The sequence below is a fragment of the Physella acuta genome, unplaced genomic scaffold (assembly GCF_028476545.2).
Source record: "Physella acuta isolate Inbredline_101_S28 unplaced genomic scaffold, ASM2847654v3 ptg000165l, whole genome shotgun sequence".
Lineage (NCBI taxonomy): Eukaryota > Metazoa > Mollusca > Gastropoda > Physidae > Physella > Physella acuta.
The window spans coordinates 55,108-70,536 of record NW_026731684.1 but is presented as its reverse complement, the minus strand read 5'-3'; the positions used below and the strand labels follow the sequence as shown (position 1 = coordinate 70,536).

General features: G+C 33.5%; 2 protein-coding genes across 4 annotated transcripts in view; both read left to right on the top strand.

Moving 5' to 3' along the window:
- Positions 1–15,429, top strand: part of LOC131936023 (retinol dehydrogenase 7-like) — a 20,512-nt gene extending 5,083 nt beyond the window's left edge. For all 3 annotated transcript variants that reach the window (XM_059292828.1, XM_059292827.1, XM_059292830.1), the window contains exons 2-7: positions 10,300–10,487; positions 11,089–11,286; positions 11,854–11,933; positions 12,982–13,231; positions 13,919–14,011; positions 14,386–15,429. In XM_059292828.1, the coding sequence (XP_059148811.1) occupies positions 10,310–10,487; positions 11,089–11,286; positions 11,854–11,933; positions 12,982–13,231; positions 13,919–14,011; positions 14,386–14,603 (1,017 nt within the window). In that variant the 5' untranslated portion in view covers positions 10,300–10,309 and the 3' untranslated portion in view covers positions 14,604–15,429. The remainder of the gene's footprint in view (positions 1–10,299; positions 10,488–11,088; positions 11,287–11,853; positions 11,934–12,981; positions 13,232–13,918; positions 14,012–14,385) is intronic.
- On the top strand, positions 4,891–6,986 carry LOC131936022 (zinc finger protein 883-like). Its single transcript, XM_059292826.1, has one exon. The coding sequence runs from the start codon at positions 4,917–4,919 to the stop codon at positions 6,825–6,827; it is 1,911 nt and encodes a 636-aa protein (XP_059148809.1). The 5' UTR covers positions 4,891–4,916; the 3' UTR covers positions 6,828–6,986.

Below are 15,429 nucleotides of genomic sequence, written 5' to 3'. Positions count from 1 at the left end.
AAAAATTAGGAGATTTGTTTGCACATTTCATAAGAATGCTGTTGTTAGTTGATCAAACTTAAAAGCCGGAAGATCGGGATGAAAAAATATAACAATGGTGGCAACGCGACCTACATACAGTGGCCACCTCTAAACGAGTATATCTAATGTCAGAGTCAAAATATCCAAAAACAAATATCATTTCCACATATATAAGATATGTCTGCTCAGTAATCTTCACTCATCTAGAATAACCTTTTAAAAAATCGTGATTCCAGCGTATTTGAAACTAGCCTTCATACAGGGGGAAGACCAAGGCAGAGACAGCGTGCAATCAGATCGCTAAGCCATCAAAACAATGGGAAAACCATTCTACTTTTCATTTAACATTAGGAAATGACCTTTTAAACTTAATTAATTACCATAAATTAAAAACTTATTAGTATGCAAAACCAAATCTCGTGCGCCCGGTATCAGAAAGTAATGGGCGATTTCGGGTCATGTTTTTACCGCGATCTCGGCCGATACCGACAACCCTACTAATAGTTAATAGACTAATAATAGACATATTAGGCAGTTTGATGAAAAATTAAATTTTTTTTTTTTTAAAAGTATCAGTAATAGCTAGGACAATGGTAAACTAAGTCAATTTAGCATATATAAACTTTCTGTGCAAAGTCATTATGACTGAAAAAAAATTCCAAAGTCATGGGTCCGTGTGGCATAGCTATTGAAGAAAAAACTCCTAGACCTGTGACCTGATTTCATGAGTGGATATCTGGATTATTTTTTAACATTTTTCAATGAAACTTAACAGAAGCATATTAAAATAGCTTAGAAATGAATTTAGATAGCTAAAAGTAACCAAGATTGATTAATAACTTTAAAAAAAATATTAATGAATAAGGTTGGCAGATATTGGTAACACAAAAAATTGGTCTTATAGTTCCAATTTTAAAATCATCCATATTTATTATTTTAATTACTTAGACTCTGCACACTTATTATTTAGGCAGTTTACAATAAGAGTCAGTATTTGAAGATCTAAAGTAGGATCTATTTTATGAAATTATGTGGGACATTTAATGGGTGTTTCCTTTCTATAGAAACTAAAAATCTTAAATGAAGCTATGTTCTAAAGCACACTAAATTGACTACATATTTTTTAGGTACAGAACAGTCTGCCTAAAGATAAGACATACTATATCAGATTAGATTTAAGCAATTGTGACTGTCCCCTTCTCTTTTTTCATCCTTGATTTGGGACCAGGCTATGTCGGAGTTACACAACACAATACATACAGGCATAATAACAAACTAGTTTTACAATCATCAAATAAGCCTATGTAATATGTATGTACATATTTACACAAACAAGACAATAAATTGTAATTAATGTACTTGTCAATAAATTTGAAAAAGATACATACAACACAACACAGGCAACAAGTAACAAGTAAATTCTTTAAAAATCCAATGTTATTTATATGTACATATTTACACATACAAGACAATAAAATTGTAAATAATGTACCTGTCATTGAAGTTGAAAAATTGAAAATAAAAAAATATACATGACCCACCAGTTTTGTGTTTTTTTAACAGTGTACAAATATTAACTTTAGATTGACTTCAGTGTTCAGAATCAGTGCGATGTATTGAATTTTATTGTATTGCAATACCAAACATACATCTCAATTAATATTTTTTAAACTCCTGATGGTTTTAGCCAGACAAATTTCTTATGACAATGTAACATGTCAGTGGTGTATTGACAAATTCTGACTATGATGTTCAGAATCAATGTAATATAGAATAGGACATAATTAACATTTTGTGAGAAAAAAGGATTGACAAAATTTAATAATACTGAATATTATCTATAAAAGACATCATAATTACACTCACCAACCACTAATAATGTCACAAAACCACCACCAAAAATTTCACAAAGTCCCACCCCACGACAAAAAACACAATTTCCCAAAAGAATAACAAAATAACGTACTATGTGACATTTTTTAAGCCCCCACCCGCCCCACCCCCTTCCAGAAGACGGCCCGTGCCATGATCATATTTTGTCAGAAACAATTAGCAAATTATTAATTAAGGTATGAATTACTCAAATAATAATAATATAAGAACTGTTTGAAGTGGTATTTAATAAACTAACTAAAAATTATGATGACTATTATGGGTTCTTGGCATCTAACTAAGGCATCTGCATTCCTAACTAGAACAGCACTTGAAGGTCAAGGACACACTCAGTCACACACCATAAAAAAAAAACTGTCGATATCTTAACAATCCAGTTTTTAAATAAGTAAATAAAACATATCTGTCTCTTAATGGCTAAGTTATCAAAACTTTATTTCAAATTGTAAGCGCGAATAAAGTTTTTTCATTCAAGTTAAGTGTTTTTCACTCTAACAGTCCGTCAATGCCAACCCCACCCCTTCACCTCTTCCGGAATCGGTAATTAGATTATTATAAAATGGCGTCTTGAGAGGTTTTTAGTATGGTCATTTATTACTTAAAAATGTACTGTATGGATAATAAAATTATTACACAATTCTATTTTTATTTGATAGTGAAGATATTATAAAAAGGGAAAATAATAATAAAGTTAGGGAAATACGCTCCTGCTTTAGTTTATTCAACTTGAAACACACGCTAAATAAGCGTGACTTTCTCTCGACGGCCTTGTTAAAGACAAAGAACGAAATTAGGTCAAGCTGCCATTATTAAAATGTTAATTATTCGCCCCGTAAATACATGGGCAGTTTTGAGTACAAATGTTTCCGATTACAATATAATCCTTATTTTTAACTATTGTGTACTTCATGAGAAAGAAATGATTCGATATTTTATATGTCCGCCCAAAACACGGTAGCCACGAAACCGCGAGAACGAGACTTGACGAATCAAAAAGCCTACTATTATTATTATATTAATAGAGGCCTACACCTTACAGTTTTGTAACACATAACACTACTAACCAGAGTACAGAAGTCAGAATATAAATAGATCTATATTATGGCTTATGGTGATGATCAAAGGCGAAATTGAGCGGCTTCGTTGTCTCACACAATAGAAAGAAAGTTGATCTAGTCTACCTTTAGCACATCTAGCAAGGGAAAGAAATTTCAACTGCTTTATTTTAGGGCCCATATTCAAGTCAGCCATACAAATGGTTTTGTCTACTCCTTTATAGTGGAACTTCTGTTGTTTGTTCAGTTATGTTTGTTACTGTACTATAGATTTATATCTGTTATGTGACAATCAACACTGCAATAATCAACTTGGTGACCCAATACACTTTTCTTGTGAATATAGACATTTTCTTCAATTTCTTTAGTTGTTTTTTATGCAAAGGTGGAAATACAGATCACTATGATTGTTTCTGGATCTATTATTACTTCTTAGGGGGAAAATAGCAACATTTTGTTATTTAAATTTGGAATATATTGCCTTTGTTTTAGATAAAAATATGTAAGGGGAGAACTGAAATAATTATTTTTTACCTATTCATGAGGACTTAGGGATATCTATATATATAATTCTCTTCTGGGAGACGCTAGAAAACAAGCTGTAAGCGCGCTCCATACCACCCCACCCCTACATGGTCTGCTGAGCTGTGGTTCACGCTAAATGTTTACATTCATGGAGCTGGGTTTAGTGACGGCTATTAGGGGCAGATAATTTAGTTTGAAACGATTTAAAACGTAGGGGGGAGGGGTGGAAGGAGGGGGGGGTTATCGTCCTTAACGAGCTACTTATAGTGTTTTAAATATATATTTTCAGTGGCAGCGTTGGTACTGTCGAATTCACAAATTATGAATTACTGAAAAGTAGAAAAAACAACAACTAAATAGCGGCGTATGATACGCAGCGGGTCGGCTCATTTTTTTATAATCTGGTAGGCATAGGTATACAGCCATGCATATTGATAAACCACTTTATGCCGCAGCATTAAGCTAATAACTCCAGAATACTTCAGTATTCATTGTATCACCATGCTGACAATTTGCAGAGTTGGTTGTAGACCAGTTGTTCTATCGCCGAATTGGTGCTGTAGGGTTTGTCGGTGCTGCCAATTGCACAATTAGCTGTGTTTGGGCTTGCAGAAAGATGCTATGCACTTTGCATCCAAATAAAGGTAAATAAGACATGTAATGTTTTCAAAAAAGAGGAAACAATTCAATGTTTTATTTCTTTTTTCTGAAACAAAAACACTTGAGAAATATAAATTTAAAAATTGGTACTGTTTAATGCTGATTTAAAGAATACTGAAATTATTGCATATACAGTACATTGTAATTTAAAAAAAAAAAGAATGCTTTTTTGATATTCTTGACAGAATAAACCAAAATTAAAACTTAAAATTTCAGTCCAAATTACAAAGTTGTCATTCCATAAATAATAATACCTATTTTATCCTAATTTAACAAACCTTTTCTCAGTTATATTTATTGCAAACAATTTGTCTCTCCTAATTGGTGCTAATTCCTTAAATATTAAAATTTTATAGTTGCCATATCAAAGTTACCTTTTGCTGGTTTTCCTCCTCTTAGTTTATTACGACCCTAACCATTACAGCATTTTCATAAAACTTTGATACAATTAAAAATCTCTGCATTATTGTAACTTCTTTTTCTCTTTTGAAACAGTCTGCCTAAAAAATATTGTTGTTTGCAAAGTAGCTAAAAAATATTTTTTTGCTTTTTTAAAATTTGAAATCCCAGAACTTAGTTCAGGCTTGAAAATTAAAGCACTAACTCAAAATTATTTTATAGTTCAAAAATGTAAATATATAACTATTTACTCAATTTGATATTTTACTTCCATTAACACACATTTATCTATTGGGTTTACTAAGTTTTTTCACTTATGTTTTTATCCTCAGTTATACTTGAGGCAAATTAAAGCTGTACAGAATGAAAGAAGTGAACTTTGAAATAGTGGTTGAAGATAAATCATCTGAGAACCTTACATCTGAGGCCTTAACTGCCCATACAAAAACAGATTATGCTAATATCCTGAGGATGCTAGAATCATCTACAAATGATGACATAGCTAGCAAAAATACACAAGGAATAGATCATTCTTTGGATTCAGCCAGCAAAACTTCACTAGAAATAGATAATTCTTTGGATTCAGCCAGCAAAAATACAAATGAAATAGATAATTCTTTGGATTCAGCCAGCAAAAATACAAATGAAATAGATAATTCTTTGGATTCAGCCAGCAAAAATACAAATGAAATAGATAATTCTTTGGATTCAGTCAGCAAAAATTCACAAGAAATAAGTAATTCTTTGGATACAGCCAGCAAAAGTACTATTGAAGTAGATAATTCTTTAAATTCATGCAGCAAAAATACACCTGAAATAGATAACTCCCTGAACTCAGGCATCAAATGTACACCTCAAATAGTTAATTTTGTGGATTCAGACAGCAAAAATGCACAAAAAATAGACTATTCTTTGAATTCAGCCAGAAAAAATACAAAAGAAATAGATAATTCTGAGAAAGAACCACCTCCCTATAAGCAACAGAATGAAAAAAATGAATCAGAAAACATATTCCAGTGTGATGTGTGCCATAAAAAGTTTGTGAGTAGGAAAGATTTATCCATGCATAAAATTCACTCTGGAGAAAAACCACACGAGTGTGGGGTGTGTCACAGAAAGTTTATTTATAGGCGACTCCTGCTTCAGCATAGAAAACTCCACATAGTTGATAAACCATTTGAGTGTGAAGGGTGCCACAAAAAGTTTTTTAAGAGGAAGGATTTATCTATGCATAAAATTCATTCGGGAGAGAGGCCACATACATGTGGGATGTGTCATAAAAGTTTTGCTTTTGTTATAAATCTAGAGAGACACAAGAAAACTCATTCGAGAGAAAGACCTGATATAATTAATTCAGCAGAAAAATCCCATGAGTGTCGTGTGTGTCGTAAAAAGTTTACTCAAAGACAACAGTGGTATAACCATTGTCTAACTCATGTAGTCATTAGACCACATGAATGTGAAGTATGTCACAAAAAGTTTTTTAATACCAAGTATTTACTAATGCATAAAATCTACTCCGGAGAAAAGCCTTTTGAGTGTGAAGTGTGTCGTAAAAAATTTGCTTTTGTTATTAATTTAGCCAGGCATATAAAAACTCATACTGGAGAAAAGCTGGATGAGGCACTCTCAGAACAAAAGCCACACGAATGTGGTGTGTGTCACAGAAGGTTCGCCCTCAGGCAACACCTGTATCATCACAATAAAAAACACTTGAAAGAAAAACCGTATGAATGTGACGTGTGCCACAAAAAATTTGCAGGCAAGGGTTTTTTAGAAAAGCACAAGCTAATCCACACAGGGGACAAGCAGCATGAATGTGATGTCTGTCATAGAAAGTTTGTCTACAGCCAGCACCTACTGCAGCATAAAAAAAATCACTCTGCACTGAAACCATACACTTGTGACATATGCCCCCGTAAGTTTTTTCACTCGAGACAGTTGTTGATACATAAACGGTACCATTCTGGTAACAAACCATACCAGTGTGATATTTGTTTGAAACAGTTTTTTCTCTATGGTAATTTAGAACTACATAAGAAGATTCACTCAGGGGAACTACCTCACGAATGTGATATGTGTGATGAGAAGTTCATAAACAAGAGTCAGTTGTCTAGACATAAGTATTCACATGAGGTAACCCTCTCGGAGCCCCAAGAATGTGATGAATGTGATAAGTTTTTTTATAGCAGTGAACAGCTGACAAAGCATAAAAATACACACGCCAGAAAACGTAGACAGGGAGAGTTGAAAAAACGAACTATACAAGTGTAGAAACATTTTATGAGAGCAAACCTGGTCCTTGATTGATGAATTTATAAAACTATTTGAAGACCTTGCTCAACAAATTTAATCAATACATTTATATCTGCAATTAAATGTGTATTCTAGTTGGTTTGAGTGTGATTTGTGTAATATTGAATTTTTTAAAAGGTTGATATTTTCTCAGAATGCTGGTTTCCTAAATCATAACAACATATCGTACCATCAAGGAAGTGTCACTTGTTAATTTGAATGACTTTTGGAGAAATGTAAATTTATATGAATCCTGCTTTCGGTTTCAATCAGTCATCATATTTTACCTTCAGTCTCCAAGACTCATGGGGCTTCTACAGGAGGCTGTTTCCACTTTTACCAATCTCTGGCAACTTTCTTTACATTTCCCTAAGTTAACCATGGATCTTGTCAGTTTTTATGCATTTGCCATAACTTTTTTTCTTTGACTTTGAGGAGTCCAGTTTCAATAATCACCTAATACAATGGGGAGGGGGGGGGATAGGGGTAGGGGTGGAAGATAGATGGTGCATTTTATTGTAGTTGTGTCACAAAGTTGGGGGACAACCGGTGTGCTAAGTGAAGGTTTCATCCTCCACTACCAATATTTTAGGTTTGGTGTCATGTATTTCCCAAGCTATTTTATTTTATTATAACTTGATAAACATGATTTTGATGGTAAAATGATTGGTCATATAATATTAAATCCTTTTTTCACCTATGCTGTATTTCTTTCAGAGTTAGGGTTAATATCAGGCTTAGATTACTGTTAGTGTTAAGATAGCTGCAAGTCACACTTTATTTTAACTGGATAAACATGATTTTGATGGTAAAATGATTGGTCATATAATATTAAATCCTTTTTTCGCCTATACCGTATTTCTTTCAGAGTTAGGATTAATATCTGGCTTAGATTACTGTTAGTATTAACATAGCTGCAAGTCACACTTTATTTTAACTGGATATTCATGATTTTGATGGTAAAATGTTAACATTTTGTTAATTTGGTGTTATCCTTTCCACGGTGCATCACCAGGTGCAGACCACACTTCCTGCCCTATCTTGTGGCGCTTCTATGCTATTGCAAGGGTCCAATGCCTTTTATTCAGAATATCTTGTGATGCTTGTTTAGCTCAAAATTATCTACAGAACAATGCATTGTATTTGTTTAGGTTATTATCAGATGTTAATACACATTTGAGTTATTAACTCAAAATTGTATTGCTGATAATAATTATGAGTGTGAAGTATTAATTTTACCCGGTTTGTAAAAAAGTATTTTTTATTAAAGACACCACTATAACCATAACTTCAGTTTAGAGTACCAGGTAGCTATGTTTTTTTGGATTTGAATTAGCCTCATAATTTTCAATGGTAACCTGACAATACACTTTAACAACTCTATTAACTTTGCCCTCTTGATAACTTACCACTATCTTTCACTATATACCAGCAGGTAAACAACTTGCATTCCTTACATAAAAAAAAAGAAATAAACTATGATTCTCAATCAACTTGTTAAAGGAAAATGTAAATTAACATAGAAAGGACTTTGACCCGCTATGGGACTGTGTGATGAAATGGTAGAGCATAAACTGCTAACCTGAAAGTCTAAAATCTGGGTTCAAGTCCGTAGATCATCCCTGAGTCCACTGAGCTTCGATGAGTATATGACTCACATAACAGAAAATAAAGGCAACTGGGCATAGTGCTGACCACACACACTATCCTTTCATACGCTGAGGTCACAGAAACAGGTGAACTCTACTTCACTTGCCCCATCAGGTTGAAAAGGAAGCTTTACATTTACTTACTTAGTTTTTACTTTGATAGAGACATAAATAACCATGGTATAAAGACAAATTACAACAAATCTGCTGGTATAGACTCTGGTAAGTACATATGGTCTACTGTAAATTACAAATCTGTTTTATTTGTCCATTTTGACTGACTGCAGTAGCTTGCATGCTGCTAGTTGAATTTTTATATTGTATTAATTTCTTTTATTTTCTACTGTTGATTGTTTAATAGTTAAATACAAATCAAATGTGAAATATAGTTAATGATACTATACAGTTAGAATGTTCTTCAGAGTATGGTAAACATTTTTTTACCACTGTTATTAAAAGAAATGAGACTATAAAATGTTTTGGTGTCATTTTTGGATTGCTTTTGTACATTATTTGTGTATTTGATTTTAATATATGATAAGCAATACTTGGGAAATTTACAAAACCTTTTTTTTCAATCCAGTACCAATAGATCTATAAATAATCTGAGTCAATATAGACATTAGACCAAGAAAGATCTATACCAAACTCTATACCTACACTTGAGTTACAAGCAGTTATGCTTATATCTCTGAAAAGGATTTCAAAACTGATAACATTTTTGTAACCAAATGATTAATTAAAAATTAAACTTTTAACATTGTGTAACTTTTAAAATTACCACATATTAATTTGATGTCATTTTGTCTTTAAAAGCCAAATACCAACTCTTTGGTATCCAAAGGCTTCCTATTAAACATTAATCTTATTATATAATAACATAAATATTGTTATTGTATTGTTCAGCAAAATGGGTTATAACTAGATACGGACATATGTGATTAGTGAAGATTTCAGTATCATAAGAAAACTATGACTTTTCTTTGGCAAACTGATAACATGTCATAAAAGAAAAAAACCTCGCAACAGGAATATAAATATAAAAAAAAAACGAAACACTTTTTTTAAATAATGGGTAAGTTAGTAAAGTAAACAAAGGGTAACTACATTAAATATTCAATAGTTGAGAAGTTCAAGAAAATAATTCTTCACACACATCAGATAGTAAAGCACAGGCTTAAGTGAATTATTATTATTATGCAACTTCATTTCCAATGTATCAGTCAGTATCAAAGCAATTTGATCTTTTAAAAATTTGTTTTGGAGGGCATATAATATTAAATCCTTTTTTTGTGTGCCTATACTGTATTTCTTTCAGGGTTAGGAGTCATATCAAGCTTAGATTACTGTTAGTATTAAGATAGCTGCTGAAATTAGACATCCTGATTTTTAAAAACTATTTAGATCCAGTAAAGTAACTGCACCCACTTTCCAGCTGTAAGCTTTACTAAAGGCCTGCTTTGACATTGGCCGAATAATATTTCAAAATGTACAGCTGGGCTAATTTTATACAACAGCTGATTATAATTAAAAGCTGTCCAATTATCTATCAAAATCTTTTAGTTAACATGAACAAGAAACATTGTTAAAAATCACTTTAATCTTCATTACTTATGGATTAGTGATACCCGTTTATTTGCACAGCAAAAGCAGTCCATCTTTCAATAATAAGTTTTGAATGAGGTTGAGGTATTGCTATTAATTTATCAATTCTGATAGAAGTATGGAAATGTAAGTTTGGCTGTTCTATTAGCCTCACACTTTTTGAAATTAAAATAAAAAAACTTTTTTTGTTTTCTTAGATCACCCAAGATGATCCCCCAGATCTCTTCCAGCTGGATGCTTCCTCTACAATGTTTGCAATCAGTGACAGCTGTCTGCATCATAGGACTAGCACTCTTGTTGTTTATTGTTAACAGAATTTACAGATCTTTTAAAATAAAGGAGGATTTTGGGGATCTTTACGTACTAATTACTGGATGTGATACAGGTAGGTTAGCTTAGCAGTAATTTAAATTTATATTTTAAATAAAACAGGAACATGTTCTTAGTTAACAGATGGGAATGTTATTCACCACGGCAAATAAAGAACAGTTCACCTGTTCATGTGACTTCAGTATATATATATATATATATATATATATATATATATATATATATATATATATATATATATATATATATATATATATATATATATATATATATATATATATATTGGATTGAAACACTTAACTTGTTAGTTTAGTTTTATTTTCAAACTCGGCTTTCTTAGGTGATCTTTTTTATTTTATTTTGGTTAGGCCTAAAAAAATCTTTTTACACTAAGATATTTACCTTTTTTAAACTAACTGTTACTTATCAGCTGTGTAATGTATTTAATCACTTGCTTTGATTGTTAACCATCGTTGAGACATGGTTCTACCAGTGTTTCTAGAAGGTATTGCCCCCCTCCACTCCCACCCCACTGACTTGCAGCCCATCCTTTAGACAAGTTCCAAGTGTATCCTACATCCCCTCCCCATTGCCCTCTCCCCCCTTCCACCTGAGTAAGGAAAATATTCTATCAACTACTCTACTTTACCACTTAGGTTTTGGATACCGTACTGCCATCAAGTTGGATAAGTTAGGGTTCCACGTGTTTGCCACTTGCTTGACCCAGGAGAAAGTTCAAGAGCTGACAGAAACGTGCTCAAAAAACCTGGTGGCGTTCCAGATGAACGTTGCGGATGAGGACACAATCAGAGATGGGTTAACACTTGTGAAAAAACATCTTGGGGGAGAAAAAGGTTAGAATTTAATGTTTAATGAGTCTGTTGGCCACTTTGCTGTAATAGCTTGCTTGATTTCCACCTTAGCTCAAACACCTTTAGCCTGGAAGCCATTCCAGAAATGCTGATTGCTTAAAAAAAAAAGAACAGAAAAACACAAAGGAGTGGTAATTGATTTAATTGTTTTAATAACATACATATTTCTACAAATTTTTTTTTACTTTTTTGTTTCTTCTACAATAGCACATACAAGTTAATAATGTAACATCTATTAAATTTTTTACTTTAATTTGTTTATTTTTATATGACAAAAGTAACTGATTTAAAATTTATAGGGCCTGCACGGAGATTTTTTTTTTTAATTATTAAATAGTTATCAATTTTCATTATTCAAGTATCAGGGAAACAAAATAAATAAAATAAAAACTAATTATAACAAAAAAAACCCGGTACTGTTGTACTGACTATTTTAACAGTGATATTTACCTGTTTTTATCATCTGTAATATTTTAATAAAAATGATGTTACTTTTTCCGTCATGTGTGTAGTGAATACTAAACTTACCATACCTCTATACACGTACAGGGCTGTGGGCTCTGATTAACAATGCAGGAGTTGTTGGCGCATTTGGCCCCTGTGAGTGGCTGAAGAAATCTGACTATGAGGTAACTTTAACTAGATATGCTTTACAACTTAAGACGTTTAAAAAAGTTTCCCTTTCAAACCTGATGGTCTACGGGGCAAGTGAAGTAGGGTTCACTTGTTTCTGTGACATCAGCATATGAAGGGATAGTGTGGTCAACACTATGCCCAGCCGCCTTTACTTTCCTTAACGTGAGTTAGGTACCCATCAGAGTTGGGTGGGCTCAGAGACGGTCTACTGCCTTGAACCCGGATTTGAATTCAAGACTTATGGGTTAGCAGTCCAGCTCTCTACCGCCAGGCCACTCCATCCCATAAGAAGTAATTAAGAAGTACTGCTACTTATTAGAATGCTAGTGGGGTGTATCAGGGATGTATTTTTCTTGCTTATCTCTCAGTGGCTAGTTCTGACTAACATTTATTCCATCGCAGGCTACTCTAAATGTGAACCTGCTAGGCATGGTGTCTGTGACCAACACCTTCCTACCCCCCCTCCCCCCAGTGGCGCAGGTCTGACTAACATTTATTCCATCGCAGGCTACTCTAAATGTGAACCTGCTAGGTATGGTATCTGTGACCAACACCTTCCTGCCCCCCCTCCCCCCTAGTGGCGCAGGTCTGACTAACATTTATTCCATCGCAGGCTACTCTAAATGTGAACCTGCTAGGTATGGTATCTGTGACCAACACCTTCCTGCCCCCCCTCCCCCCTAGTGGCGCAGGTCTGACTAACATTTATTCCATCGCAGGCTACTCTAAATGTGAACCTGCTAGGTATGGTATCTGTGACCAACACCTTCCTGCCCCCCCTCCCCCCTAGTGGCGCAGGTCTGACTAACATTTATTCCATCGCAGGCTACGCTAAATGTGAAACTGCTAGGTATGGTATCTGTTACCAACACCTTCCTGCCCCCCCCCCCCCCCCCTAGTGGCGCAGGTCTGACTAACATTTATTCCATCGCAGGCTACTCTAAATGTGAACCTGCTAGGTATGGTATCTGTGACCAACACCTTCCTGCCCCCCCCCCCCCCCTAGTGGCGCAGGTCTGACTAACATTTATTCCATCGCAGGCTACTCTAAATGTGAACCTGCTAGGTATGGTGTCTGTGACTAACGCCTTCCTGCCCCTCGTGAGAAAATGTCGAGGTCGTGTTGTCAACATGTCCAGCACGGTGGGCCGCGCAGCCCTGCTACCTGCTCCGTACTCTGTGTCCAAGTTCTGTGTGGAGGCCTACACGGACATGCTGCGCAGGGAGGCTGAGCACTGGGGGGTCAGTGTGCACACCATAGAGCCAGGGGGGTACAAGACCAACATTACAGGTAAATGAAATTGATGTGATCTCAGGTACCACAAATAGGGTTGGGGGGGTATAAAAACCAACATTACAGGTAAATGAAATAGATGAGATCTCAGGTACCACAAATAGGGTTGGGGGGGTATAAAAACCAACATTACAGGTAAATGAAATAGATGAGATCTCAGGTACCACAAATAGGGTTGGGGTATAAAAAACCAACATTACAGGTAAATGAAATTTATAAGATTCCGTGTTGTATAATTAGGGGGGTATAAAAAACCAACATTACAGGTAAATGAAATTGATGAGAACTCAGGTACCACAAATAGGGTTGGGGTATAAAAAACCAACATTACAGGTAAATGAAATTGATGAGATCTCAGGTAACACAAATAGGGTTGGGGTATAAAAAACCAACATTACAGGTAAATGAAATTGATGAGGTCTCATGTTGTACAGATAGGGAGGGGGTGGTATACAGGACTATATTACAGATAAATGTGGTTTAATATATATCCATCCTCATTTCCTGTGAAAGGGAAAATTCACTTAAGCTCTAGATTTAAGAGTTAGCTATCATTCCCTCTACAAATCACAAGCTCCAGTCCTAAAGGTAAATCCACTTAAGCTTTAGATTTAACAGTTAGCTATCATTTTCTCTACAATTCAAAAGCTCAAGTCCTTAACTTGTAAGCTCTATCTTAACCAGATCCTGATCTTCACAGTGGAAGTGCTGATAAAGTTTTTAATAGCCTTGACCCAGAAATGAAGAATCTGTATGGTGAAACATACAAGAAAAAGTGTAAGTTTCAACCTTTTTGCTTTAGTAAAGATTAATGTAGAAATTTTTTTTTATTTATAAAAAGACTGTCATCAAAGCCTCTTTGATGACTGGTATTAAAAAAACTGAAATGTTGAAATCTAAAAAAACATGTAATTATTTGTTTTACTTATTCCCCTGTCACTCTTCTTGATCAGTTCTGTGTTTGGTATTTCTTTGGCTGTGCCCCTTCATAAGTTACACACTACCATAGCTAATTATTATGTAAGATTTCTATTGCCTCCTAATGCATAATAAGGTAGCCTAATTTTTAAAAAATAATATTTTCAAATAATTTTTTTATTTTTCTTCTTGTATCATAATGTAGACAAAAAAAAATTAATTTTATTTGACAGTGATTGATATGGTGAGTCTATTCAGCTACACCATTGTAGGACGAAACCTCGATGAAGTAGTCGACACATATATCCACGCAGTTTCTGCACGCTTCCCAAAGACACGCTACGTGGTTGGGTTTAATGGGAACTTTGTTCTGAGACCCCTGTGGACCCTGCCCACTTGTTTTGTGGACCTCTGCATGTCTCCGCTCTATCCTAAGCTTAAGGGTAGTTAAAAAATATGGAACTCACTGCTGAGTTCCGATCAGGTGGTTAAAGATAATGGTTGATTAATCGTAACTGGTGATTTATTATAGTAGGTCATTAATCATAATAAATGATAAACTAAAATAGTTGATAAATACTACTATGTGATTGAATAAAAATCTAAAATTTATTAAATTAGGTAATTAATTATAATAGGTGATTAATTATACTCTTAATTTATTATAATAAGTGATTATCCATAATAGTTAATTAATTATGGTAACTGAATAATGACTTGCATTGATAATTAAGATAGTAATAATAATTTGTAATGAAATTGTTCAAACATTCCAAATGCTATGTGGTTAAATATAATATTTATATACTGAATATGGCAATAATTGAATAATTGATAAAAGTAAGCAATTCTGTCTAAATCAGAATGTTATAAAAATTACATTTACAAATGTTATTGTAATTGTTTTATTTTACATCTCTTAAATTGTATTATATTTCTAGTTTAATTAAGCCCACTATACATCTAAAATTAAATTGGATAAAATCTTTCTTTGTGACTAGCTATGCTGAAACCTTTGAAAGCTGTTTGAAATAATTTAACCTTATTGACTCTCTATAACCATAATTCAAATTTAAGTTATACTTAGTATTATGTGTAAATATTTTGAATTTACAAAGGAATTTTAGTATTAAAACTTATAGTTTACTCAACTTATATTTCAAGTTTTAAAAATGTACTTTAGTGCACATATTGTTTTATCCTTCCTTCCGTTTCTAAATAATAAATGGAAATTATTATTTCTTTTTTTAAAATATGTTATTTACATCTTTTCGCTA

Excerpts from the sequence above, each read along its gene's own strand:
- LOC131936022 (XM_059292826.1), top strand. The coding sequence starts at position 4,917 with ATGAAAGAAGTGAACTTTGAAATAGTGGTTGAAGATAAATCATCTGAG.